Here is a 25,534-nt window from a genome sequence, read left to right as displayed (position 1 = left end):
GCCGCGCCTGCCCGGCCGCCGCGCCGCCGGCTCCCGCCGTCCCCGGCCGCGAGCAAGGAGGGTCGCGCCGCCCGGTCCGGCCGCGCCGCTCCGTCCGCCGCCCCGCCGCTCCGTCCGCCGCGGCCGCTCGCTCGCCGGCTGCCGCGCCGCTGCTGCTCGCCGGTCGCCGCCGCTGCTAGATGCTGCCGCTGCCGCCGCGGCCGCCGCCGCTTAGCCCCGCGGCCGGCCCTTGGAGAAGAAACGCAGGAGAGAGAGGGGGAGAGAGTTTACGTGAGGGAGAGCGCCAGAGAGGGATTAGTTTGGCATTAGCGAGCCGTTCCTCGCGATCCGGCCGATTCGGCCGGACGAGGCCGTTCCGCATATTTGAGGAATATTCCCTTTCGGGGAACCACTTCGTTCCGTTCTTTTGCCGAACCGAACACGAGAACGGGCTCCAGGTGCGGAACGGTTCCGTCCCATTCCTCCAGATTCTGGAACCGAACACACCCTTAGTCCGGTGATTGGTGAATTTCAGGTGTGTTTAAGGTAAGTGGAGGTGACCACACTATATAGATGTTTATGGTGCTCTTCGAGTAGAGTCCCAATTTTCAGGGCAGAAACCCTAGTTCTGGCTTCTAGTTGTTTCCTACAAAACTTGAACTTTCTACGAAATGAAAACAAGGGTTCTAACTTTGTACTCCCTCCGATTCATATTAATTGACTTCAATATAGATGTATCTAGAATTAAAATGTGTCTAGATACATCCATATTAGAGTCAATTAATATGAACCGGAGGGAGTAATTAGATTGTGCAACAACAAGTCTTTTTTTTTAATGTTTGTACCGTGGAACATTTTTCAACTCGTTCTAATAGAATGCTATCGCTCCTGCCAAGCTTGTTGCCGTGAAACTAGAGCTGTTTTAAGATGCTGATTAGTCGGATTAGTTGCACAGAAAACTTCGGTGAACTATGGCTTTTCTTTGTTGCATCCCTCTATTTCTTCCTACTATCACATTTTGCATTATATCCTCACCCAGACATTCTCCTCAACCCTCCCGTGTGCATCATTTGACAAGCAAGGAAGAAATCTCTCCCAGGAGATTCCAAATCACATCCCCTCTCCCACTCTCCCCTCCCCTCCCTTCCCCATTCACACCACTCCTACACTTCCCCCTTGGCCATTGCCGTCCCAAACCCGAGCTCCAAATGTCAAGAACTTGGGCGTCCCCGACTCCGTCGGCCCGCTCGCTCTGCCGCGTGCTGCCATTCTCCCGCATTGCTATAAAATCCACCGCATCGACACTCTGACACCTCCCGTCCAGCGAAGAAACCATGGCCGGAGCCCCCAAATCCAGCCGCATTATGTTCCTCCTCCCCCTCCTGCTGCTCGGGGCCACGGCCTCTCCCCTCCCTCTGCTCAACTCCTCCGTGGCCAACCCCGACGCCGTCGTCGCCGACTTCCACAGGTACCTTATCCCTTGAATTTGGGCATCCTAGAAGTCGGATGGCTGAGTTCTGCAAATTTGCAATCTTTTGTACTCATTCGTTCTTTTCCCATGTGTAATGTGAAGTAATGGTGGCGTTGGCATGTCCAGGGAGGTTGCGAGGTCGCGGCGGCGGATGCAGGAGGCAGGCGGCGGGTGCATGACGGGTAACCCAATCGACGACTGCTGGCGGTGCGCGGGGACAAACTGGTGGGAGGACCGCCAGCGTCTAGCGGACTGCGGCATCGGGTTCGGGCGCAACGCGCTGGGCGGCAAGGGCGGGCCGTACTACGTGGTGACGGACCCGTCGGACCGGGACCCGGTGAACCCGTCGCCGGGGACGCTCCGTCACGCCGCGATCCAGGAAGGCCCGCTCTGGATCACGTTCGCCCGCGACATGACCATCCGGCTGAACGAGGAGCTGCTGGTGAACAGCTACAAGACGCTGGACGGGCGCGGCGCGAGCGTGCACGTCGCCGGCGGCGCGTGCATCACGCTGCAGTACGTGTCCAACGTGATCATCCACAACCTGCACGTGCACGACTGCGTGCCGGCCGGGAACGCGAACGTGCGGTCGTCGCCGACGCACGCCGGGTGGCGGACGCGGTCGGACGGCGACGGCATCTCGCTGTTCTCGGCGCGGGAGGTGTGGGTGGACCACTGCGCGCTGTGGCGGTGCGCGGACGGGCTGGTGGACGCCATCATGGGCACGACGGCGGTGACGGTGTCCAACAGCTACTTCGCCCACCACGACGAGGTGATGCTGCTGGGGCACAGCGACGGGTACGCGCCGGACTCCGGGATGCAGGTCACGGTGGCGTTCAACCACTTCGGCCTCGGGCTGGTCCAGCGGATGCCGCGATGCCGGAGGGGCTACTTCCACATCGTCAACAACGACTACACGGCGTGGCAGATGTACGCCATCGGCGGCAGCGCCTCGCCCACCATCAACAGCCAGGGGAACCGATACATCGCCCCCGCCAACCCAAACGCCAAGGAGGTGCGTGTGTCCCCTCCCCTCTGTGTTGCCGTGCCGTGTTCCTGTGGGTTCTCTCTCTCGTTTCTTGCCGCCGGCGATGTTTCTGGGCCTTGGGTTTGCTCTGTTCTTTGCTTTGCTTTGCTTGGCAAGTCTCAGTTTGGAGTTTTGAGTGGGACGCGAGTGCAAGTATGTCTACCGCACGCGCGGTGGTTGCCAGAGTGCCGTGGCCATTGTCCTCTTCTACTGCCCAAAAAAGCTGAAGCCATTTATTCACCGTTTTGTCCCAAGATATTTTCTGCATTTTTTTTGGGTCCCTCTTCCAACTCCAACACTGTGCATGGGTACTGTAGCTAGTGCCGATGGTCCTGTGAAACTTGTATCATTGATCGGTGACTGCCCATGGTATTTCCTTGTACCGGATTTTTGCTTTTTACAAAAGTTGCATCTCGATCGGGCTTCCCGGATTTGGGTCCAGCCAGTGCCAGGGGTGGCATCCGAGGCTCGTCCCGGTTGCGGCAAACACCGAGGACACGGCCACCCCAGCAGATAGTACCACTCCAGACTCTGAATGATCGAGCTGAAATGTAACAGCCGTGTGTGTTGCTGTTTTCAGGTGACGAAACGTGTGGACACAGAGGAGGGGCAGTGGGACGGGTGGAACTGGCGGTCGGAGGGGGACATGATGGTGAATGGCGCCTTCTTCGTCCCGTCCGGCGAAGGCCTGGAGGCCATCTACGACAAGGCCTCCAGCGTCGACCCAAAGTCGGCGGCGCTCGTCGACCAGCTCACCATGGGCGCCGGCGTCCTCGGCGGACCCAGGTACGTACGCTCCACCACGCGGCCACGCCGGCACGCTTTCTTTCTTTATTCATCCGCCGTCTACGTGAAATATCTCGTACTATCAGTGCGTCAAACTGCAATCGCTGCTGATAAAGCGGGTCCCTCTGCTACGCAACTTTTGGCCTCTTCCTTTTGAGTACATGCCTTTGTCTTCCTCCAACGGACATCGGTCGCCGGAGCCCGGAGTGCGTGCGGCGTGCCGGGCACCCGGCACCGCATCCCGGGTCGTGGATTCATGTGAAATTTCGCCAGTCTCCTGCAAGAAACGAAGCCTGCCCGAGAACAAAAAGGAGACCGAATAGCGGTAGTAGCCCACCGGGGAGCACGGCAGTCGGTCCCTCTGTGTGCATCTCCACATGGGCACCTCTCATCATGTCTCATGGCTGATTTTGTCCCAGAAACCTCAGTCCTAGCACTTCAATCCCGCCCACAATGATGCTCCATTATAAAACTGAAGAAACATTTGTGTATTACACACACATTGCCTCCATCCCGTTATACAAGATGTTGTTACCACCAATATGGGAGTGACCAGGTTGTGACAATGTCTTGTACTACCACCGTCTTTTTTATATAACCCACATATAGTTTTTTGAAGAAAAAAAAATCAGAAATAGTACAAGCTATGTTGTGTTGCACCACTCTTCTGGAGATATTTTAGGGGTTTCATTATGTTTCCTTATCTCATGCCAACACCTCTATTTTATCGCATCAATTAGTCGGGGGTAATCTCGGCTAACACCGGTGTAATTTTCTCTCCATGGCCATTCTTTAATTTTCATGCTAAAAACTGTACGAGTATTAGAGGAAATTGTAGAAACCATCCACTATTGACTTAGATTGTCGTATATTCACTTACATGCTTTTTTTACAACGTACTATCAATTATTCATGTAATAGGTTGCACATAGGTTCAAATTTCAGATTTGACTATGGAGCCCATGAGGCAGTGATAGAATGTAGCATTGCGTGTGCACGTGCCATTAGCTAATTGTCGCATAATTTTTGACAAGTTCAAAAAATTCAGAACAGTTTGGCCGATTCTCAAAAAAAGTGAAGAAAACTTTCAAACGGCTCGTCAAATTTGTTCTAAACTTTCACATGTTAGTTTGTTGTATTATTTCAATTATTAGATTCCTTTTAGATTTCTATTTTTGAAAATTTCATCAAATTTTGGCCAAATCTCATATAAAGTGACAAAACTGCTTGATCCAAATTGTTTAAATTTTCATGGATCGGTTAGCATGCATTGTCAGCTGATGACATGTGTGGACAGGCATGACATCTCGTCACTAGCTTGTTGGCCCCGGTCGTTAGATCTACCCCTTGTTAATTAGCTTAATCTGAGAATAGTTGGTGGTTTGTAAAAGAAAATGTGTAAATTAAGTAGTTTATGCAACTATAGGTAGCAATGCATGGTTCGTGGTTTCCGCAAATTGTGTTTGACTATACCATCTAGGGCAGTGTCCTTCGTTCACCAACCGAGAGAGCGGAGGGTTCGTCCCAGTTGTTGCCTAGGTCTAGCGGCAGCGTTTCCGTTAGAAAAATAAAATCCCCTGTGGCCTTTTTGTCGTCCTGTACCATGTTCCCCGGAATCCAATTCTTATTCCAGTGTTCACTCGTGACATCAGTGGTAGATCTCAGCTTAACCAACACACGAAAAAGGCGTAAGAACATCTGCATACATAATAGTTGCTGGTTTCGCTGCGATATCTTACCGTCTTACATACAGCGTGTGTGTTCTCTGGCAGGGACAACGGCGAAGCGGCCGCGTACGCCGGGCTCAACTATGCCGGATCGGCTACGGGCGGTGGAGGCGCCGGAGGCGGAGGCAACGGGTACGGCTACCTGGGGATGGTCTACGGCAGCAGCGGCGATTGGAGCTGCCGATCATGCTCGATGCTGCGGTTGACTACTTTGGTTCTTGCTCTGATATGCTTGCACCCACTGTAAAACTTGATTCAGATTATCATGATTCAGTAGGGAAAGGTAGGAAAAGGAGGAGAAAAGTAGCGGAAAGTTGACATTAGGGAGATAGGAAGCAGCAGTAGATATACCCCATGCCCATGTACCAGCACATGGGAATGGGTGAGGAAATATTCAAGCTAGTGTCAGTGTGGCTGTTACGAATGAGAATAGATGATTCACTGATTCATTCGTGGTTGTCAACTCTAACCTCTGCCAGAGAAAAAGAATTCACTGGACTAGCTTATAAGGGAAAGCTCGACTTGAACAACTGTTCTATCGGACTAAATCTAAAGTGATTCCTAAGTTTACGCTAGGCTCCTGATAATTTTATTTTTTGGGCTACCTTCCATCCGTTTTTTATTTGAAAAGGCATGATCTTGAGACAGTATTTCTCTCCTCTCTTCGCAACATCGTTGCAACCGTTTTCCCTTGTGACGCTTCAAAGTTGTTGCAACATTCAAACATGCTCGTGCAATCAAGAAATTTCGGCCATGGAACAAATCCCATTACTTAGGAAAATAATTGAATTAGGTCACAAGTCACAACTGACAACACACACGAAATGAAAGACAAACACATGGAACATACAGAAAGAACTCAGAAAAGAAGCATTTGTGGCCAAAATTGAACCCGTCGCAGGAGGCATCCATAATCAACGGCTCAACGCATTAAACGCTACTGTACATGTTACAAACAACATATGTGACCATACCTTGTCAAAACAATATATGTGACATAAAAACCTTTCACATTCACTAACCTCGTGCTATCAACATTGGAGGCATTAACTTCGACGATTTGAGCATGTCATCCATGAATCCATCTCGTCGAAAACCGTACCGAGCATGATCAGGTTGTTGTGAAGTGTATATGTGGATTGCCTAGTCCTTTCCATCAGTTCGAACTTTTGGTTCAAGTGGCTAGTGCATGAAGCTTAACATGGTATCAGAGCCCCAGGTCTCAAGTTCAAATCCTGGCTTTCACAATTTATTCTAAAAAATATCTCTTCTCCCCCCTCTTCTCGCAGCCGCAGCCGCCGCCCGCCCCGGCACCCTACCGTCCCGCGCCCGGCCGCCGCCGCTGCCTCTTTGCCTCTCTACACGTGTTGACTTGTCTTCTCGTCCTCCCGTCACACGCGAGTGGGGGTGTTGTGAAGTGTATATGTGGATTGCCTAGTCCTTTCCATCAGTTCGAACTTTTGGTTCAAGTGGCTAGTGCATGAAGCTTAACACAGGTGTCTGATAACCCACAAGTATAGGGGATCGCGATAGTCTTCGAGGGTAGTATAACCCAAATTTATTGATTCGACACAAGGGGAGGTAAAGAATACTTATAAGCCTTAACAACTGAGTTGTCAATTCAGCTGCACCTGGAAAAGCACTAGTAACAGGGGTGATGTGAAAGTAGCGATAATATGAGAGCATAATGTGATAACACAATGCGCGATAATAGCAATATGAGAGCAATGGCACCAGAAGATAGTTGATACTACTTCCAATGACATATAGAACGAGTATATAATGATGAGAGATGGACCGGGGTTCCCAGCGATCTACACTAGTGGTAACTCTCCAATAAGTGACAAGTGTTGGGTGAACAAATTACAGTTGGGCAATTGATAGGATTCAAAGCATTAAGAAAGAACATCAAGATTATTAATTATGTAGGCATGTTTTCCAATATAGTCGTACGTGCTCGCAATGAGAAACTTGCACAACATCTTTTGTCCTACCAGCCGGTGGCAGCCGGGCCTCAAGGGAAACTACTGGATATTAAGATACTCCTTTTAATAGAGTACCGGAGCAAAGCATTAACACTCCGTGAAAACATGTGTCCCTCACATCACCGCCATCCCCTCCGGTTGTCCCGATTTCTGTCACTTCGGGGCCTTTGGTTCCGGACAGTGACATGTGCATACAACTTGTAGATACAATCTAAGCAATAAGTATAGAGCTCAAATCTAAGATCATGGCACTCGGGCCCTAGTGACAAGCATTAAGCATAACAAGATTGCAGCAACAATAACTTCACAAACTTTATAGATAGACTAATCATAATGTATCATCCATCGGATCCCAACAAACACAACACCGATTACATCAGATGAATCTCAATCATGTAGGGCAGCTCATGAGACCATTGTATTAAAGTACATGGGGGAGAGTATACCGACATAGCTACTGCTAGAACCCGTAGTCCATGGGGGAACTACTCACGGAGCATGATGGAGGCGGTGGCGTCGATGGAGATGGCTTCCGGGGGCACTTCCCCGTTCCGGCAGGGTGCCGGAACAGAGTTATGTCCCCCGAATTGGAGTTTCGCGACGGTGGCGGCGGCCCTGGAGTCTTTCTGGAGTTTCGTCAATTGGTCCGGTATTTTTAGGTCGAAAGGGATTTTATAGGCGAAGAGGCGGCGCAGGGGGGGCACCTGGGGGCGACCCTAGGCCGGCGCGGCCAGGGTCTGGCCCGCGCCGCCTTGTGGTGTGGTGGCCCCTCGGCCCCTCTCCGACTCTTCTTCGGTGTTCTGGAGCCTTCCGGGAAAAATAGGAGGTTTGGCGTTGATTTCGTCCAATTCCGAGAATATTGCCCGAACAGCCTTTACGGAACCAAAAGCAAAAACAGAACCGGCACCGTGGCATCTCGTTAATAGGTTAGTTCCGGAAAATGCATGAAATCATCATAAAGTGCAAGCAAAACATGTAAGTATTGTCATAAAACAAGCATGGAACAGCCAAATTATGGATACGTCGGGGACGTATCAGCATCCCCAAGCTTAGTTCCTGCTCGTCCCGAGCAGGTAAACGATAAAAAGAATAATTTCTGTAGTGACATGCTACTTACATAACCTTGATCATACTATTACAAAGCATATGAAATGAATGAAGTGACTCAAGGCAATGATCTATAGTTGCTAACAAATAGATAACATATAGCAAAACTTTTCATGAATAATACTTTCAAGACAAGCATCAAAAGTCTTGCACAAGAGTTAACTCATAAAGCAATAAATTCAAAGTAAAGGCATCGAAGCAACACAAAGGAAGATTTAAGTTTCAGCGGTTGCTTTCAACTTTCAACATGTATATTTCATGGATATTGTCAACATAGAGTAATATGATGAATGCAAATATGCAAGTATGTAAGAATCAATGCACAGTTAACACAAGTGTTTGCTTCTAAGGTGGAAGGAAGTAGGTAAACTGACTCAACATAAAGTAAAAGAATGGCCCTTCGCAGAGGGAAGCATTGATTGCTATATTTGTGCTAGAGCTTTGGTTTTGAAAACATAAAGAGAGCATAAAAGTAAAATTTTGAGAGGTGTTTGTTGTTGTCAACGAATGGTAGTGGGCACTCTAACCCCCTTGCCAGACAAACCTTCAAAGAGCGGCTCCCATGAATTATTTTTATTTTTGGGTGGCACTCCTTCCAACCTTTCTTTCACAAACCATGGCTAACCGAATCCTCGGGTGCCTGCCAACAATCTCATACCATGAAGGAGTGCCTTTTTATTTTAGTTTTATTATGATGCCACTCCTCCCAACCTTTGCTTACACAAGCCATGGCTAACCGAATCCTTCGGGTGCCGTCCAACAATCACATACCATGGAGGAGTGTCTATTTAGTTTAATTAATTTGGGACTGGGAATCCCATTGCCAGCTCTTTTTGCAAAATTATTGGATAAGCGGATGAAGCCACTAGTCCATTGGTGAAAGTTGCCCAACAAGATTGAAAGATAAAACACCACATACTTCCTCATGAGCTATAAAACATTAACACAAATTGAGAAGCATTTTGAATTGTTTAAAGGTAGCACTCAAGCAATTTACTTTGGAATGGCAGGAAATACCACATAGTAGGTAGGTATGGTGGACACACATGGCATAGGTTTTGGCTCAAGGTTTTGGATGCACGAGAAGCATTTCCTCTCAGTACAAGGCTTTGGCTAGCAAGGTTGTTTGAAGCAAACACAAGTATGAACCGGTACAGCAAAACTTACATAAGAACATATTGCAAGCATTATAATACTCTACACTGTCTTCCTTGTTGCTCAAACACTTTTACCAGAAAATATCTAGACCTTAAGAGAGACCAATCATGCAAACCAATTTCAACAAGCTCTACGGTAGTTCTCCACTAATAGGTTTAAACTACATAAAAAAAAAACTTAATCTACTTGAGAGCTCAAAACAATTGCCAAGTATCAAATTATCCAAGACATATGAGGCATTTTCTTTTTCCAACCAAATAATAATAAGTATTATAGCTTCCAACTTTTATCATTGAACATTAAAAGTAAAACGAAGAACAAGTGTTCATATGAAAAAGCGGAGCGTGTCTCTCTCCTAAACAAGGATTGCTAGGATCCGAATTTATTCAAACATAAACAAAACGAAAATAAAAGCACACAGACGCTCCAAGTAAAGCACATATGATGTGACCGAATAAAAATATAGTTTCAGGGGAGGAACCTGATAAGTTGATGAAGAAGGGGATGCCTTGGGCATCCCCAAGCTTAGACGCTTGAGTCTTCTTGAAATATACAGGGATGAACCACGGGGGCATCCCCAAGCTTAGACTTTTCACTCTTCTTGATCATATATCATCCTCCTCTCTTGACCCTTGAAAACTTCCTTCACACCAAACTTCTCATAAACTTCATTAGAGGGGTTAGTACTCAAAAAATTTAAATCCACCTTGATCCTGTAGTGGCACATTGCAAGAACTCAATAAAACATTAGCTACAGCCCTCTACGTCTAGAAAGCCTTGCTTAAAGTCCACAAGAGACAATGCAAAAAACAGAGACAGAATCTGCCAAAACAGAACAGCCAGTAAAGACGAATTTTAAATAAATACTTCCGTTGCTCAAATCAGAAAACTCAAAACTAATGAAAGTTGCGTACATATCTGAGGAACACGCACGTAAATTGGCATATTTTTCTGATTTTCCTACAGAGAAAACAGCCCAGATTCGTGACAGATAGAAATCTGTTTCTGCGCAGAAATCCAAATCTAGTATCAACCTTCGATTAGAGGCTTCACTTGGCACAACAAAACACAAAACTAAGATAAGGAGAGGTTGCTACAGTAGTAAACAACTTCCAAGACACAAATATAAAATAAAGTACTGTAGCAAAATAACACATGGGTTATCTCCCAAGAAGTTGCTTTCTTTATAGCCATTAAGATGGGCTCAGCAGTCTTGATGATGCACTCGCAAGAAATAGTATTGGAAGCAAAAGAGAGCATCAAGAAGAAAATTCAAAACACATTTAAGTCTAACATGCTTCCTATGCATAGGAATCTTGTAAATAAACAAGTTCATGAAAAGCAAAGTAACAAGCATAGGAAGATAGAACAAGTGTAACTTCAAAATTTTAAGCACATAGAGAGGTGTATTAGTACCATGAAAATTTCTACTACCATATTTTCCTCTCTCATAATAATTTTCAGTAGCTTCATGAACAAACTCAACAATATAACTATCACATGCAGCATACTTTTCATGATCCACAAACATATAATTTTTATCAAGTTCAAGAATAGTGGAATTAAAACTTTCAAACTTTCTTTTATTAATAATATAACAAGGTAGTTGATCAATCTCAAGAGATATGGGACTCATAGAATAAGTCAAGGACTCTCCAATCCCATTTTCATTAGTAGTACAATTAATATTATCAAATAACATAGGACCATCATCTAGAGCTTTATCATAAACATTTGCCAAACAAAATTCTTTAGTACCATGCATTTCGACATCAGGCACAAACAAAGCATTATCATAAGATTTATCAAAATAGCATGGATTATCATAAATAACAGTAGCATAATTATTCTCACAAGTATTACTCATAGGTACTATTTCAAGAGAATCCACAGGAACATAACATTCAACCTCTTTCGGTAAGCATGGAGGACAATCAAATAATGTAAGAGATAAAGAGTTACTCTCATTAGAAGGTTGGCATGGGTAGCTAATCCATTCTTCCCCCTTTTGTTCGTCGCTCTCCTCTTCTTTTTCATCCAATGAGCTTTCAAGTTCATCAATTTCCTCCTCTTTTTTATCCAATGAGCTTTGAGGTTCATCAGTTTCTTCTTCCACAGGTTCCTGCAAATTGTGAGTGCATTCTTGTGCATTAATGTGTCTCTCTTTATAATCAAGGATATAAGGATTCCTATTGTAGCATTCTATGCAAGAATTAAGGATAGTAGAGACATAATCTTTAAGGTCCTTACAAATAACACAAGTTTCATAATTCTCAACCATGAAGGATTCTATCTCGGAAGCTCCCATAAATAAGACAAATTGTTCTACCTCTTCGAACCCATAATGAATATAGCAATTCCGATTATAGCTCTTAATAAAATATTCCTCACTAAAGCCACATTGAAATTTAAGATGTTTAGTATCCTGTTGAGAGCAACAGTTTATATCATGGCGTCTAAGCAAGATTCTAGCAATTGTATTTAATTTTTCTATCATAGCACTCATTATTTTACCAGTTCTTGATTTTCTATAACAATTATAACATTCCATAAGCTCCAAGTAGGTTGTAGGTTCTCCCATAATAGCAGTTTTTAATTTTTTGGTTTTTCAAATTTTTATGGGTTTTTGGGTATATGAGACAAATAAAACAAGACAAAAATAAACTAAGCAAAAGTAAACTACGCAAACTAATACTAGACAGAAATAAACTAAGCACAAATAAACTAGGCAAAAGTAAACTAAGCAAAGCAAAATAAAACAAATTAAAAACAGAGAGAGAGGTAGAGTGTACTCCCCAGGTGAACTTATGAGTAGAGCTATGCCTCCCCGGCAACGGCGCCAGAAAACAGTCTTGATAACCCACAAGTATAGGGGATCGCGATAGTCTTCGAGGGTAGTATAACCCAAATTTATTGATTCGACACAAGGGGATGTAAAGAATACTTATAAGCCTTAACAACTGAGTTGTCAATTCAGCTGCACCTGGAAAAGCACTAGTAACAGGGGTGATGTGAAAGTAGCAGTAATATGAGAGCAGTAGTAACAAAGAATACGGCGATAATAGCAATATGAGAGCAATGGCACCAGAAGATAGTTGATACTACTTCCAATGACATATAGAACGAGTATATAATGATGAGAGATGGACCGGGGTTCCCAGCGATCTACACTAGTGGTAACTCTCCAATAAGTGACAAGTGTTGGGTGAACAAATTACAGTTGGGCAATTGATAGGATTCAAAGCATTAAGAAAGAACATCAAGATTATTAATTATGTAGGCATGTTTTCCAATATAGTCGTACGTGCTCGCAATGAGAAACTTGCACAACATCTTTTGTCCTACCAGCCGGTGGCAGCCGGGCCTCAAGGGAAACTACTGGATATTAAGGTACTCCTTTTAATAGAGTACCGGAGCAAAGCATTAACACTCCGTGAAAACATGTGTCCCTCACATCACCGCCATCCCCTCCGGTTGTCCCGATTTCTGTCACTTCGGGGCCTTTGGTTCTGGACAGTGACATGTGCATACAACTTGTAGATACAATCTAAGCAATAAGTATAGAGCTCAAATCTAAGATCATGGCACTCGGGCCCTAGTGACAAGCATTAAGCATAACAAGATTGCAGCAACAATAACTTCACAAACTTTATAGATAGACTAATCATAATGTATCATCCATCGGATCCCAACAAACACAACACCGATTACATCAGATGAATCTCAATCATGTAGGGCAGCTCATGAGACCATTGTATTGAAGTACATGGGGGAGAGTATACCGACATAGCTACTGCTAGAACCCGTAGTCCATGGGGGAACTACTCACGGAGCATGATGGAGGCGGTGGCGTCGATGGAGATGGCTTCTGGGGGCACTTCCCCGTTCCGGCAGGGTGCCGGAACAGAGTTCTGTCCCCCGAATTGGAGTTTCGCGACGGTGGCGGCGGCCCTGGAGTCTTTCTGGAGTTTCGTCAATTGGTCCGGTGTTTTTAGGTCGAAAGGGATTTTATAGGCGAAGAGGCGGCGCAGGGGGGCACCTGGGGGCGCCTCACCCTAGGCCGGCGCGGCCAGGGTCTGGCCCACGCCGCCTTGTGGTGTGGTGGCCCCTCGGCCCCTCTCCGACTCTTCTTCGGTGTTCTGGAGCCTTCCGGGAAAAATAGGAGGTTTGGCGTTGATTTCGTCCAATTCCGAGAATATTGCCCGAACAGCCTTTCTGGAACCAAAAACAATGAAAACAGGAACTGGCACTGTGGCATCTCGTTAATAGGTTAGTTCCGGAAAATGCATGAAATCATCATAAAGTGCAAGCAAAACATGTAAGTATTGTCATAAAACAAGCATGGAACGACAGAAATTATGGATACGTCGGGGACGTATCAGTGTCCTCTCTGTTAGATTTAGTATTTGTATTAGTACTTCTGCCTTTATACGGTTTGGGTTTATACCCTATATTTGTACATATGTTCCCTCACGTAATGAACAGGCGCACTTAGCCTTTGGTTGTGCGATTCCTTCCAAACTATTTTCAAACCCTAGCTTTTACATGGTATCAGAGCCTCAAGCAGGCACCTCGGGCTTGACATGCTCGTCTTGGATCTTCTATTCGAGCACATGGTTTTGTTCCATCCACTGCTGATACGTCGTTGTTTCTCCTTCAAAAACCGGAGTTTACTATGTATATCCTGGTTTATGTTGACGATATCATCCTTGTTAGCTCTTCCTCGCCAGCAGCCAGCAGCTGATCACCTCATACTTGGTCTTGGTTCAGATTTTGCTATCAAGGATCTTGAGAAACTTCATTATTTTCGTGGCTTGGAGGTCACTCATACTGATACAGAAGAAATATTCTCTTGACCTTCTTTGTCGTGATGGCATGTTGAAGTGTAAGTTTGCTACTACACCCATGACCACCACAGATGTTGGTTAGCTCCTTTCTTCTGATAATTCAACCAAGTATCGCAGTATTGTTGGAGGCTTGCAGCATCTTACCGTCACTCGACCAGATATATCCTATGGTGTTAATAGATTTTTCCAATACTTACATGCTCCACGTGACACTCATTGGTCTGCCGTTAAACGCATTTTACGTTACATGCAATATACTGCTTCTTTTGGTCTACACCTTCGGCATGTGTCCTCTGGTGTCCTCACGGCCTACTCTGATGCTGATTGGGCTGGTAGTCTTGATGATCGTTGATCCACGGGAGGGGGGGGGTATGCTGTGTTCTTTGGTCCTAACTTGATTGGTTGGAGTTTCAGGAAGCAAGCTACTGTTTCATAGAGTAGTACTGAGGCTGAGTACAAGGCAGAAGTTATTTGGGTACAGTCATTATTACATGAGTTGGGTGGTTCTGAGGACAGACCTCTAGTTCTTTGGTGTGACAACATTGGTGCCACCTATCTTTCGTCTAATCATGTCTTTCATGCAAGGACAAAACATATTGAGCTTGATTATCACTTTGTGAGGGAATGAGTCGCACAGAAGTTACTTCAAGTCAAGTTTATCTCATCTAAAGATCAATTGGCTGATATTTTCACCAAGCCCTTACCGCTGCCATCCTTTGAGATTTGTCGGCACAATTTTAGTCTTCGTGCCACGGCTAAGATTGAGGGAGGGTGTTAGATTTAGTATTTTTATTAGTACTTATGTCTTTATACGGTTTGGATTTATACCCTATATTTGTACACATGTTCCCTCATATAATGAAACAGAAGCTCGTAGCCTTTGGTTGTGGGATTCCTTCCAAACTATTTGCAAACCCTAGTTTTTACACTCTATTCATCTTCACTAGCTCGACGCGAAGAACCTGTATTTTGAATTTTATCCTAAGTTCTATTGTGAGCCCACAACAAGCTCGACCCAGACAAGGGGGAGGTGTTACTTCACCCAAGGACAAAGGGGATGGGAGGTGTGTCTTTGCTTAGGAGTGGTCGAGTAAACGCACGATAGTGCATGCACATGAAAGAGCTTGAAGCATAAAAAGAGTTCCAATTGAGAGAGACAAGAGGAATTGATAGCTTTCCTTCGAAAAGAAAAAACACACAAAAACGCAATTGGATTTTTTTACAAACACAGCGTACAAACGCAGACGCTCACACACACGCGCATACACTCACCCTTATGAATCCAAACACACTTCCCCTATGAGCACCTTCGAAAAACTGAGCTGGCGGATTGGATTTTAAAATTGACGAAGTCACCACAGGCACCTCGTTATCGATGAAAACATCGCCTCCCACGGAATAAATATTTCGCCTTTATGAGACACGCAGATGTCAAACCTAGGGTTTGAACTCCGGTGGACTGGGGGTACAACCACCCTCCAAACCAAAGAGCATTAGTGTCATGTGAGTGCTAGCGTGCTACGTGGTTTCGACAAAGAAAGATGTTGCTTTCTATGAGAATTTAACAACTTTGGATAATCTTTGATGGGTCACAAGGAGAATACTTTTGTGCGCAATCCCATTCATTGGGGTCGAAGGTGATCTAGCGGTGTCTGTCGCAGGAGATCTAATCTGTCGGTTGTTATGAATCATTTCCTAAAAGGAAAATATGGCTTTCTTGTTTTTAGGTTTAAGTGCACTTTTAGTCCTTTAAGTTTTGGAAAAGTCTAATTTTGGCCCCCTATCTTTGTTTTGGTTTGAATCTGCCGTCAAACTCTTAATTAAGTCTAAACGATTTAATGATGGTTCACTAGTAAAACTCTCTTTTTTAGCCATCGTGGACAGAACTGGCCGATTTTAATCTACGTGGAATCATTTTTCCACTATCAACAAACAAAAGAGATCCCCCTGCCCTAACACACATGTGTGTCGCCTCTGTCTTTCTTGCTTGGTGAGCAGCCGTCCTCGCCACTTCAGCCGCCTCCTTCTTTCCTCCCGGCGCAAAAGCCCTCGCATGTTTGCTGCTTTTGCCTTCTCCATCCGGCTTATCCACCCTCGTAGTGTCAGGCAACCGCTAGGTGTTCGACAAGAGTTAAGAGTTACTACACCAGACAGATAATGATCACGATCTCGCAGGTGAACATTCGTAATGCTAACTGCATAACTGATCTCGAGGTGAGATGGTCCAATATGGACTAAACATGATAAAATCTGTCTACGGTGGCAAAAGAAAGAGCAAAAAGGCAATCAACCATCATTAAACCTTTCCATGGTGCACCATCCCCTTCGGGCCTCAGTTCAATACCTCCTCGAGTGTGCCAGACCTGTCCAACACCTTTCCAATGCAAGGTGTGTACTCCGTCTTTGTTTAGCCGATGACAAACCAGAGTCCGGAGAGTGATCACAAGTTCTCTGCCCAATGTAGATACAGATTTTGCAACTGGACTTACAAACGTAGATACAGAAGAAAAGCAAAGATAATGACCTACGTACAGTATGTGGATGACATGACAAAAGAGCCGAAAGTTGCACTGCAATTACCTACCACGACTCCATGAGGAACACGTTAACAACAGAATTCCATCAGTAACAATGTAATGATGAAATAACATGGATTATAATCCGCAGTTGTCCTAAGCAGAGCACGCAGCAGGAGCACCCACACAAGAAGGCTTCCGTAGATGCGGTGTAATCACAAAATTCATGCATTTTGAACAGAATACATGCAAGTTGTTGTAACACTGCAGCTAATTCTCTCGATTCTCCTAGTGTTGCAACTTGCAAGTTACATGGCAATATACGGAAGATGTTAACATCCTTGGTCTACAGTTACTGTGTGCCAGATTGAACCAATGGAAGAACCCTGCGCATTTTTAACCAGAAGGTGGCGGTGGTGGAGGTGGCATGGACATTGGTGGTGGAGGCATTCCGCCACTTTGCTGTGGGGGTGGAGGTGGCCTCCACATAGGTGGAGCTTGCATATTGGGAGGTGGCGGAGGCGGCGGCCTGGCCATGTGATGAGGCGGCGGCATCATATTTTGTGGTGGGGGCATCATGTTTTGAGGTGGTGGCATCCCTGGAAGCCTGTACTGAAGCTGCTGTTGCATTGGCGGTGGTACTTGCATATTCTGTGGAGGACCAGGCCAAGCAGGCTGCCCATGCATCTGCATGGGATGATATTGACCAACAGGTGGTGGCGGCGGCCTAACGTGTTGCATCTGTCCTGGCATATTTCCATTGGCAAAAGGCCGTGGCACAGGTGCACCAACACCACCGTTTTGAAGCCCCTGGGTCGGTGGAGCAGTTGCAAACATTGTGTGCGGCCTATGCTTCTGAGATCCTGGGTTGTTCGCTGCCAGCAGCCTCTCTGCCAACAGATAACAATGGGTTTAAATATCCTTAAATAAAATACTTGTAGCGAGACGTTAGGAACTAAAGCACAATTTTAGTAAAATAATAACAATCAGATTTGTAGGTCAAGACACCTTAAACAGCATATAGGCTGCACCAGTGACAAGAGCAAACAAAACGTATCTGCGATACAGATAATGGATGAGCATATATATTAGTTCAAATGCCTAAATGTACAATACTTTTAAGGAAATCATTTTGAATGAAGTTAAAACCCTAAATGTCAAAGCGCAAATGTGGGAGAAGTGTTGCCATCCAGAGTCCATGTTCAAAATAAATTGACTTGGGATATATATAACAACCTAATGTAGACTAAATAGTCACCTTAAATATTGCTTTCCAGAAAGTGAATAATCAACAGGAGTGAGTTTTGCTGTGTCAGTGTACAAGAAGCCAACCAAATAGCTCAATAGATACTTCAAAAAACAATACCTGCTGGTGTGCCATGACGCTCTCCTTTTGTGTCTTTCTTGTAAGCATAAGAGACAGTGATTGGCCGATTACATAAATGCTGGTTGTTCATGGCCTGGGAAATTATAGAAAGGTAATACTTGAAACATATGATAGAATCACAATAAGCCAAAATATAGAGCAATGTTGTGAGAATGGCATTACCTCTATTGCTTGATCAGATGATTCAAAGGAGTCATAGCTCACAAAGCCAAAACCTCGAGAATTTCCAGTTTCAGGGTCCCGCATTATCTTGAAAAGAAAAAAAAAAGGAAATTTTAATATGCTTGCAATATCTGACCAAAAGAATTCACAATATGACAGCCAACTGAGTTAATAAGTAACATGGAATGATCTTAAGATGGCAAATGCATTTGCGTCAAATATGCAAAGGGAAAGGAATATTTCACTCATTTGATCTCTATCATGGTACGCATAAAAGAAACAATGTCGGGAGCTCATAGGCATTTATTAATTTTAAATCAATTAGGCGCTATCAGATAAGTGTTCCACTGAAGCAGGGAAGACTATAAAGTAGCTGAGCTATGGCAAGTAATCTAGGTCAACTTAAGCATGACAATTCACTTTCGTTGAATCTGAAGATCATAGTGAAAGACTAATGCTCATATCAGATGCAAATGTAACGTGAGATCATTAGCAGGAAGATCACTTCTAACAAGTACCCAGCCATATACGGAGTAAATTTTTCATAAATGTCACCTTAGGATTGGTCACGATCACTCCAAATGCACTGAAGGTATCGTAGAGGAGCTTCTCGTCGACTTCCTGTTTGACAAAGCAAACACAAAACCATTAGCCGCTTCTTCATATGAACATATTCAACTAACTGTCAGAAAGTGAGGTTTAGGTTTTCACCGGATCAAGATTGCCAATAAAAAGATTTGCTCCCACATCCAAGCTCTTCTTGTCTTGGGAAGCCTGGAATATCATGTTAGGTCAGTGTTATTAAAATCCTAATTGTCTGATTACCCAAATTCAGAAGGACTAAAAACGGAACAGAAACTTCAAGTGTCCAGGAAGCAATGGTTTTGTAAAAATCAATATGAGAAATCGAAGTACTGATCCCTATCGATCAGAAGGTACACCACAGGATGATGAACCGCACTGATTAAGTTGTACAAACAGTAACATTAACATTAACATCCGAGTGAAGGAGTAGTATCAACATTTGAAGATATTTATATTATTCAATATCCCCAATCCCTGAAAAAATAAGCAGGAATGCGTATCTAGTCTGCCAATGTGTGCAGTATCATCAGACTAAGCACCTAATATAATACTAACCATTACCGTGAAGTCTAAAATTAAAGGATCTGATTGTCCTTTCAGTTACTATATTACATACCTACTGCAATAAAAAAATACAAGACAAAAGGTAGTGAAGGGGGCAGGGAGGGTCAAGGGAAGTGCTTGCCTTGTTTACTCTTATTGGCTTTCCATATAGTTTGAGCATGTTCAAAATCTTAATAGCCTACAAAAAGAAAGCAGTTTACAACTGGATGAGATAAATAAGAAAACAAATTGGCCTTGTTACCAATGAGAACTTACATAATCTGCATCTTCCTCGCTCCTGAATTCTACAAACCCATAGCCTTGGTGTAGATTTGTAACTCTGTCTTTCGGGACATAGACATTAACTACAAATGAAACAAGGAATCATTTATTAACTCATAGTAAGCTATTGAGATTATGTCTGAAATGGAGTTTTCAATTTTATATGATATACTTAAGAGAAAGGACAGTTCAAACAGACCATCCGCAGTTCAGCACCAGCAAATTGATGGTGGAAGAATCAAGCATACTGTTACAGGGCAAGAAAAGTATCCCCATTTTCAGGAAAAAGAGAGAAACATTCTACTTACCAACAGGGCCTGCTTGTACAAACAACTCCCACAGTAATTCCTCGGAAACCTGTAAAATACAGTGAGAACTATCAGCATGAATGCCTGGATATAATGATATTAGAGGGAGAAAAATGCAGAATTCTACTACCTCCGGTCAACTATAATTGACGCGGGAGAGTGCCTACCAATACACTACGGTAGTCTTCCCACCGCATCGATTTTTACCGACCGGAGGGAGTACAATATACAAGAGGGCATGTGTTCCTTGAGTGCATTTAATTTCTGAATGGAAGCCACAGGATTGAATTATCACTTGTCAGCTGATAAGCGCATGCAGAACTCCATGTGTTTATTATTTCCTACTGGAGGAGGGAAAGATAATCCCAGTTACTAGCTATCGAAACAGAAATCTGGCCATCTAAATAGTGAATAGCTAAACACCACATAATAAACTATATAACGAGGAACTGTTTTCCTTCAGATTCTGCTACAAACATAATACCTAAGCCAATGAGACCAGCCACACTTGTACCAAGCATGATTAGCGACTAATGCAGAGACACTAGGCGTGTTCCGCGATCGGCCTGCACGCTACCCGCGTCAGCCACTAGCTAGTTTTTAACGCGCGGGACAAATCCCTTTCCCTCAAGCATGAATTCGAGGACATCTTGAGTAACACAGCCCGTGGCGACAGGTTAGCATGAAGGGGGATCTACAGGGAGACAGGTAGGAACGGGGGTGGGGCTGGGGAACCCTAACCTGCGCGTCGAGGTTCCCGACGTAGGTGGTGGCGTCCTGGTTGCGCTCCGCCGAGTGCTGGCCGAGGAGATTGGCGCCCACGCCCGGCGCGATGCGCGTCGTCATGCCTGGCTCCCGGCGGCGGCGAGAGAGTGGAAGCGGAGCCGCTGGTGGTGGGGTTTATTCCAGACTCCGGGAGGCTTTCCTTCTTGTCTTGGTTGCCGACGGAGCGACTGGGCCGAACTGGGTTGCAACGGCCACATGCAATTCGGTCCAGTAGACCGGCCCATGCACTTGAACTGAAAATAAGCCTTTACTGTTTTTTTATGCTCATTAAGACTCGCTAGAAGGAACAAAACAAGGATTAGATGAGTTTTGATGGGGAGTTTGCGATGTCGGTATTCAAGTTACCAAAGGGAGTTTGCAAGAAAATTACTGATACCATCTCAGAGTTTTGGTGGGAAGAGGATGATCGAGGTAGAAAGATGCACTTGCACGCATGGTGAAAACTATGCTTTTCAAAGCAAGAAGGAGGTATGAACTTTAGGGACCTACAATTATTTAATTTGGCATTGCTAGCTAAATAAGTTTGGAGATTGATAGCTGAACCAGGTTCACTATGTGCACAGAGTCTTGAGAGAAAAATATTACCCTTATAGAAATATTCTAAAGGTTGGGGCAAATGATGGTTCTTCCTTTACATGGAAGAGCCTAGTGGCTAGTATCCAAATATTTAAAAGAGGATGCATTTGGGTGTCGGTAATGGAGAATCAATAGATATTTGGCGAGATCTATGGGTACCTAACAGTGCGGATAATAAGGTTATTACGCCAAGGATCTCACAAAAGTGTGTGAGTTGATTAATTTGGTGGCAAGACAATGGGATGAGGGTCACATCCGTCTTTAATTTATTGGGTCGTCAGATGAATTCTACAAATACCACTGAACCTCAATGTGTTTGATGAATTTGTCTCATGTCATGGTAACCAAGCCGGAATTTTTTTGCGAGATTAGCGTATCATATTGAGTGGAGGCATCAATACAATGGATGTACTTGTCGCGCTCTTGTTCAAGGAACATCAATTGATAATCCTATACGGAAGATACTCTCAAAATTAAATGTTCCTGCAAAAGTGCAAAGGTTAAGATTTTTTTTCAAGAATACACCATGGAGAGATGTATCGATCACATAGAAGCGTGTCAAAGAAAGCAGAGTTATGTTGCCAATAAGAGGTGCCAGCTCCTCACCACAAGCCTACTCTCCTAACTGCCATGCTGTTACAATTGGTTTCAGAAGAAGAAAAAAAGGGACAACGGAAGAGCTTCGCAAGCCGCCACCTATCAAACTCTTACTTGATCTTCTCCTTGACGATCATATGAGAAGTCACTGCCCTGTTAAAGACCACATCATTTTGGTGCCTCCAAATAGACCAAAACACAAGTATGATCGTCGTCCAAAGGTCCCGCAGGTGGGCCACTGGACATGAACGGGACGTCCACCACTCCATGATGTCTGATTCAATCGTCGGGAACCACTCCACCTTATCCCGGCGCCGAAGGGTCCAGGACCAGACCTCCCGAGCGACCACACAACCAAGGAGCAGGTGCTGCAAAGTCTCTTGCTCGTGGTTGCAAACAGGGCAAGCCGGAGAGGCTGGGAGACCTCTGTGCAGCAGCATGTCCGTCGTCCAACACCGGTTTCGCGAAACTAGCCACGCAAAGAACTAGCAGTTGTAGGGCGCCCTCGAGCGCCAATTCTCCGCCGTGAGCCACTTTCCTGCTAGTCCATCCTTGACCAAGCAGGCGTTCGCTCTCTGCCTCGATTCAAGCATGACCACGTGCGGGCCATATCTTCCACCATATCCCCACCCAACCATCGGTCCTTCCAAAAGCATGCCCGCTCACCATTGCCTAGCTCATAGCAAGTAGTTGAGTCGAAAATCATTGAGCAAAGGTCGGCCAACTAAATGTTGAAATCTGCCCACGCCCTAGAGGGGTCCACCTTCTGAAGCCAAGCCTAGCTGCATCGGAGCACGAGGTTGAGGAGTTTGAGATTCGGGATGCCAAGGCCACCTAGAACTTTTGGCGCGGCGACCTTGTCCCATGCCACCAAGCAATGCCCACCGTCAAACTCCCTACGACCTTTCCACGAGAAGGCCCTACATATCTTAAGAAGTGTCTCAAGGACATTGGGAGGAATGTCCAGCGACATCATGGTATGGATGGGGATCGCGCAAAGTGTCATCTAGACAAGGACTGTCCTCCCACCCTAGTAAGGGGGTTCGCGTACCGCGGTTGCAACCGATTGACTGCACTATCCACAAGTGGTTGCAGGTGAGTAGCCATCACCCTCCTAAGTCCTAGGAGCAGTCCCAGGTACTTGAAAGGGAAGGAGCCCACCTCACAACCCGGAATCCTACGAGCTAGCTCCACCTGATCCTGGGTGCACCGAATGGGGTGGATGGAGCACTTCGCCAGATTAGTGCGCAACCCGGACGCCACACCAAAATCATCCATAGTGGAACGCAAGTCCGAATATCACCTTTAGTAGGCCGAATGAAGGTGACAACGTCATTGGCATACATCGAGGTGCGATGTCGGATACCACTTGTTGCAAGATGATATCTTCGATCCGGATTACGGATTGTAGTATGATAAACTTTTTCCCTAGAAGGCCTAGGTTTAATCAAACCTTGGGAATCAGTACTAAATGGTGTAAAGGAAATGTCTACAAGAGTTGCTAGTGTATTTTATCTTCAGTTTACTGGACTTATCTAGTTTACTTTTAAGGGGGTTGTGTTCAATGATGGAAATAGGCCAAGGTTAAGGTTTCACGTGCAACTACATACATATATAATTGAAGCACATATGTGTAATAAATAAAATAGAGATAAGAGATTTGTGAGTAGCACACCCGTAAATACTCTTGCCTGTGTAATAAATAAAATAGAGATAAGAGATTTGTGAGTAGCACACCCGTAAATACTCTTGCCCCTAAAGCCAGAGGTGACAAGAGCCTAATGGTATAACCAATGTTCTTACAGCCGCAAGCAACAATAGTTATTAAGTAAATGAATACAGACCAAAAGCCTTAAGCTAGATGATTGTGCCCAGATCCCGAATGAATCACTAAACGTGTACCATTACTTTCCCCTTTCTGTCACTGAGGTTTCGCGGTAGCACACCGTTCTCCACTCATCCCACCTCTTCCCTTTATTGACTCGAATGATATGGGTATCTGCAGATCATCAAGATGAGGCAAAGAGACAAGGATACAAGATTGCAAAACTCCTATTCAATCCTTACACATAACATAAGATTAGATGCATATGAAAACTGCGAGGATTCACCCCAACCCGCAGCCCGTGAGGACTACTCACACATAATATCAAGATCAAATACAACGATAGAAATCATTGTACAAAAAACTTAGATTAAAATCACAATATTCTGGTCACCAATTCTCAAGGAGATCTCTATTAAAATAGTGATGGCTATGGAGGAGATTGGAGACGGAATGGATGAACTATGGTGGTGGATCTCCTTCGGTGTGGTGCATATAGATCTGATGGATGGCGGCTCTGTTTGGCGACGAATGGCTCTCTTTTTAGCGTCGGTCCCTTCACGAACTTTATAGGGTTTGACCTCAGGAACGCAGCGGCGCATGGTACGGGCGGACGGTACGGGCGGGGCTTGCCCGTACTGATGCCCATTAAAGCTCATGGAACCGCCTTTCCGAGCGTAGTCAACTTTTCCATGCTCCTGGTGCGATTTCTTCAGTAATTGCAGGTCCATTTGTCATTATGACGTGATTTCCTGCACATTGTTGACGCGTAAAGCACACGCCCGTTGGGAACCCCAAGTGGAAGGTGTGATGCGTATAGCAGCAAGTTTCCCTCAGTAAGAAACCAAGGTTTATCGAACCAGTAGGAGTCAAGGGCCACGTGAAGGTTGTTGGTGACGGAGTGCAGTGCGGCGCAACACCAGGGATTCCGGCGCCAACGTGGAACCTGCACAACACAATCCAAATACTTTGCCCCAACTTAACAGTGAGGTTGTCAATCTCACCGGCTTGCTGTAAACAAAGGATTAAATGTATGGTGTGGAAAATGATGTTTGTTTGCGAAGAACAGTAGAGAACAATGATTCTGATGGGTGTATTCAGATGTAAAAGAATGGACCAGGGTCCACAGTTCACTAGTGGTGTCTCTCCAATAAGAAATAGCATGTTGGGTGAACAAATTACAGTTGGGCAATTGACAAATAAAGAGGGCATAACAATGCACATACATATCATGATGACTACTATGAGATTTAATTGGGCATTATGACAAAGTACATAGACCGCTATCCAGCATGCATCTATGCCTAAAAAGTCCACCTTCGGGTTAGCATCCGCACCCCTTCCAGTATTAAGTTGCAAACAACAGACAATTGCATTAAGTATGGTGCGTAATGTAATCAACACAAATATCCTTAGACAAAGCATTGATGTTTTATCCCTAGTGGCAACAGCACATCCACAACCTTAGAACTTTCTGTCACTGTCCCAGATTCAATGGAGGCATGAACCCACTATCGAGCATAAATACTCCCTCTTGGAGTCACAAGTATCAACTTGGCCAGAGCTTCTACTAGCAACGGAGAGCATGCAAGATCATAAACAACACCTATATGATAGATTGATAATCAACTTGACATAGTATTCCATATTCATCGGATCCCAACAAACACAATATGTAGCATTACAAATAGATGATCTTGATCATGATAGGTGATGTCTACGCACACTTCTATTCCTGTAGACAGTGTTGGGCCTCCAAGAGCAGAGGTTTGTAGAACAGCAACAAGTTTCCCTTAAGTGAATCACCCAAGGTTTATCGAACTCATGGAGGTAGAGGTCAAAGATATCCCTCTCAAGCAACCCTGCAATTACAATACAAG

At 44.9% G+C, this 25,534-nt stretch overlaps 2 protein-coding genes across 2 annotated transcripts; one reads left to right on the top strand and one right to left on the bottom strand.

Moving 5' to 3' along the window:
• The first annotated feature begins 1,026 nt into the window (after nucleotides 1-1,026).
• Nucleotides 1,027-5,439, top strand: LOC127299248 (probable pectate lyase 5). Its single transcript, XM_051329192.2, has 4 exons — nucleotides 1,027-1,447; nucleotides 1,577-2,465; nucleotides 3,058-3,263; nucleotides 5,036-5,439. The coding sequence occupies exons 1-4, from the start codon at nucleotides 1,314-1,316 to the stop codon at nucleotides 5,235-5,237; spliced, it is 1,431 nt and encodes a 476-aa protein (XP_051185152.1). The 5' UTR covers nucleotides 1,027-1,313; the 3' UTR covers nucleotides 5,238-5,439.
• Nucleotides 5,440-16,692: 11,253 nt separating this feature from the next.
• LOC127299238 (uncharacterized) lies at nucleotides 16,693-20,796 on the bottom strand. Its single transcript, XM_051329182.1, has 9 exons — nucleotides 20,612-20,796; nucleotides 19,871-19,919; nucleotides 19,557-19,645; nucleotides 19,423-19,479; nucleotides 18,864-18,926; nucleotides 18,708-18,773; nucleotides 18,153-18,239; nucleotides 17,970-18,063; nucleotides 16,693-17,493 (listed from the first exon to the last, which is right to left on the bottom strand). The coding sequence occupies exons 1-9, from the start codon at nucleotides 20,714-20,716 to the stop codon at nucleotides 17,000-17,002; spliced, it is 1,104 nt and encodes a 367-aa protein (XP_051185142.1). The 5' UTR covers nucleotides 20,717-20,796; the 3' UTR covers nucleotides 16,693-16,999.
• Between the last annotated feature and the right edge of the window lie 4,738 nt (nucleotides 20,797-25,534).

This window comes from Lolium perenne, chromosome 1 (assembly GCF_019359855.2).
Source record: "Lolium perenne isolate Kyuss_39 chromosome 1, Kyuss_2.0, whole genome shotgun sequence".
NCBI classification, from domain to species: Eukaryota; Viridiplantae; Streptophyta; class Magnoliopsida; order Poales; family Poaceae; genus Lolium; species Lolium perenne.
This window is presented reverse-complemented; position numbering and strand designations above follow the sequence as displayed.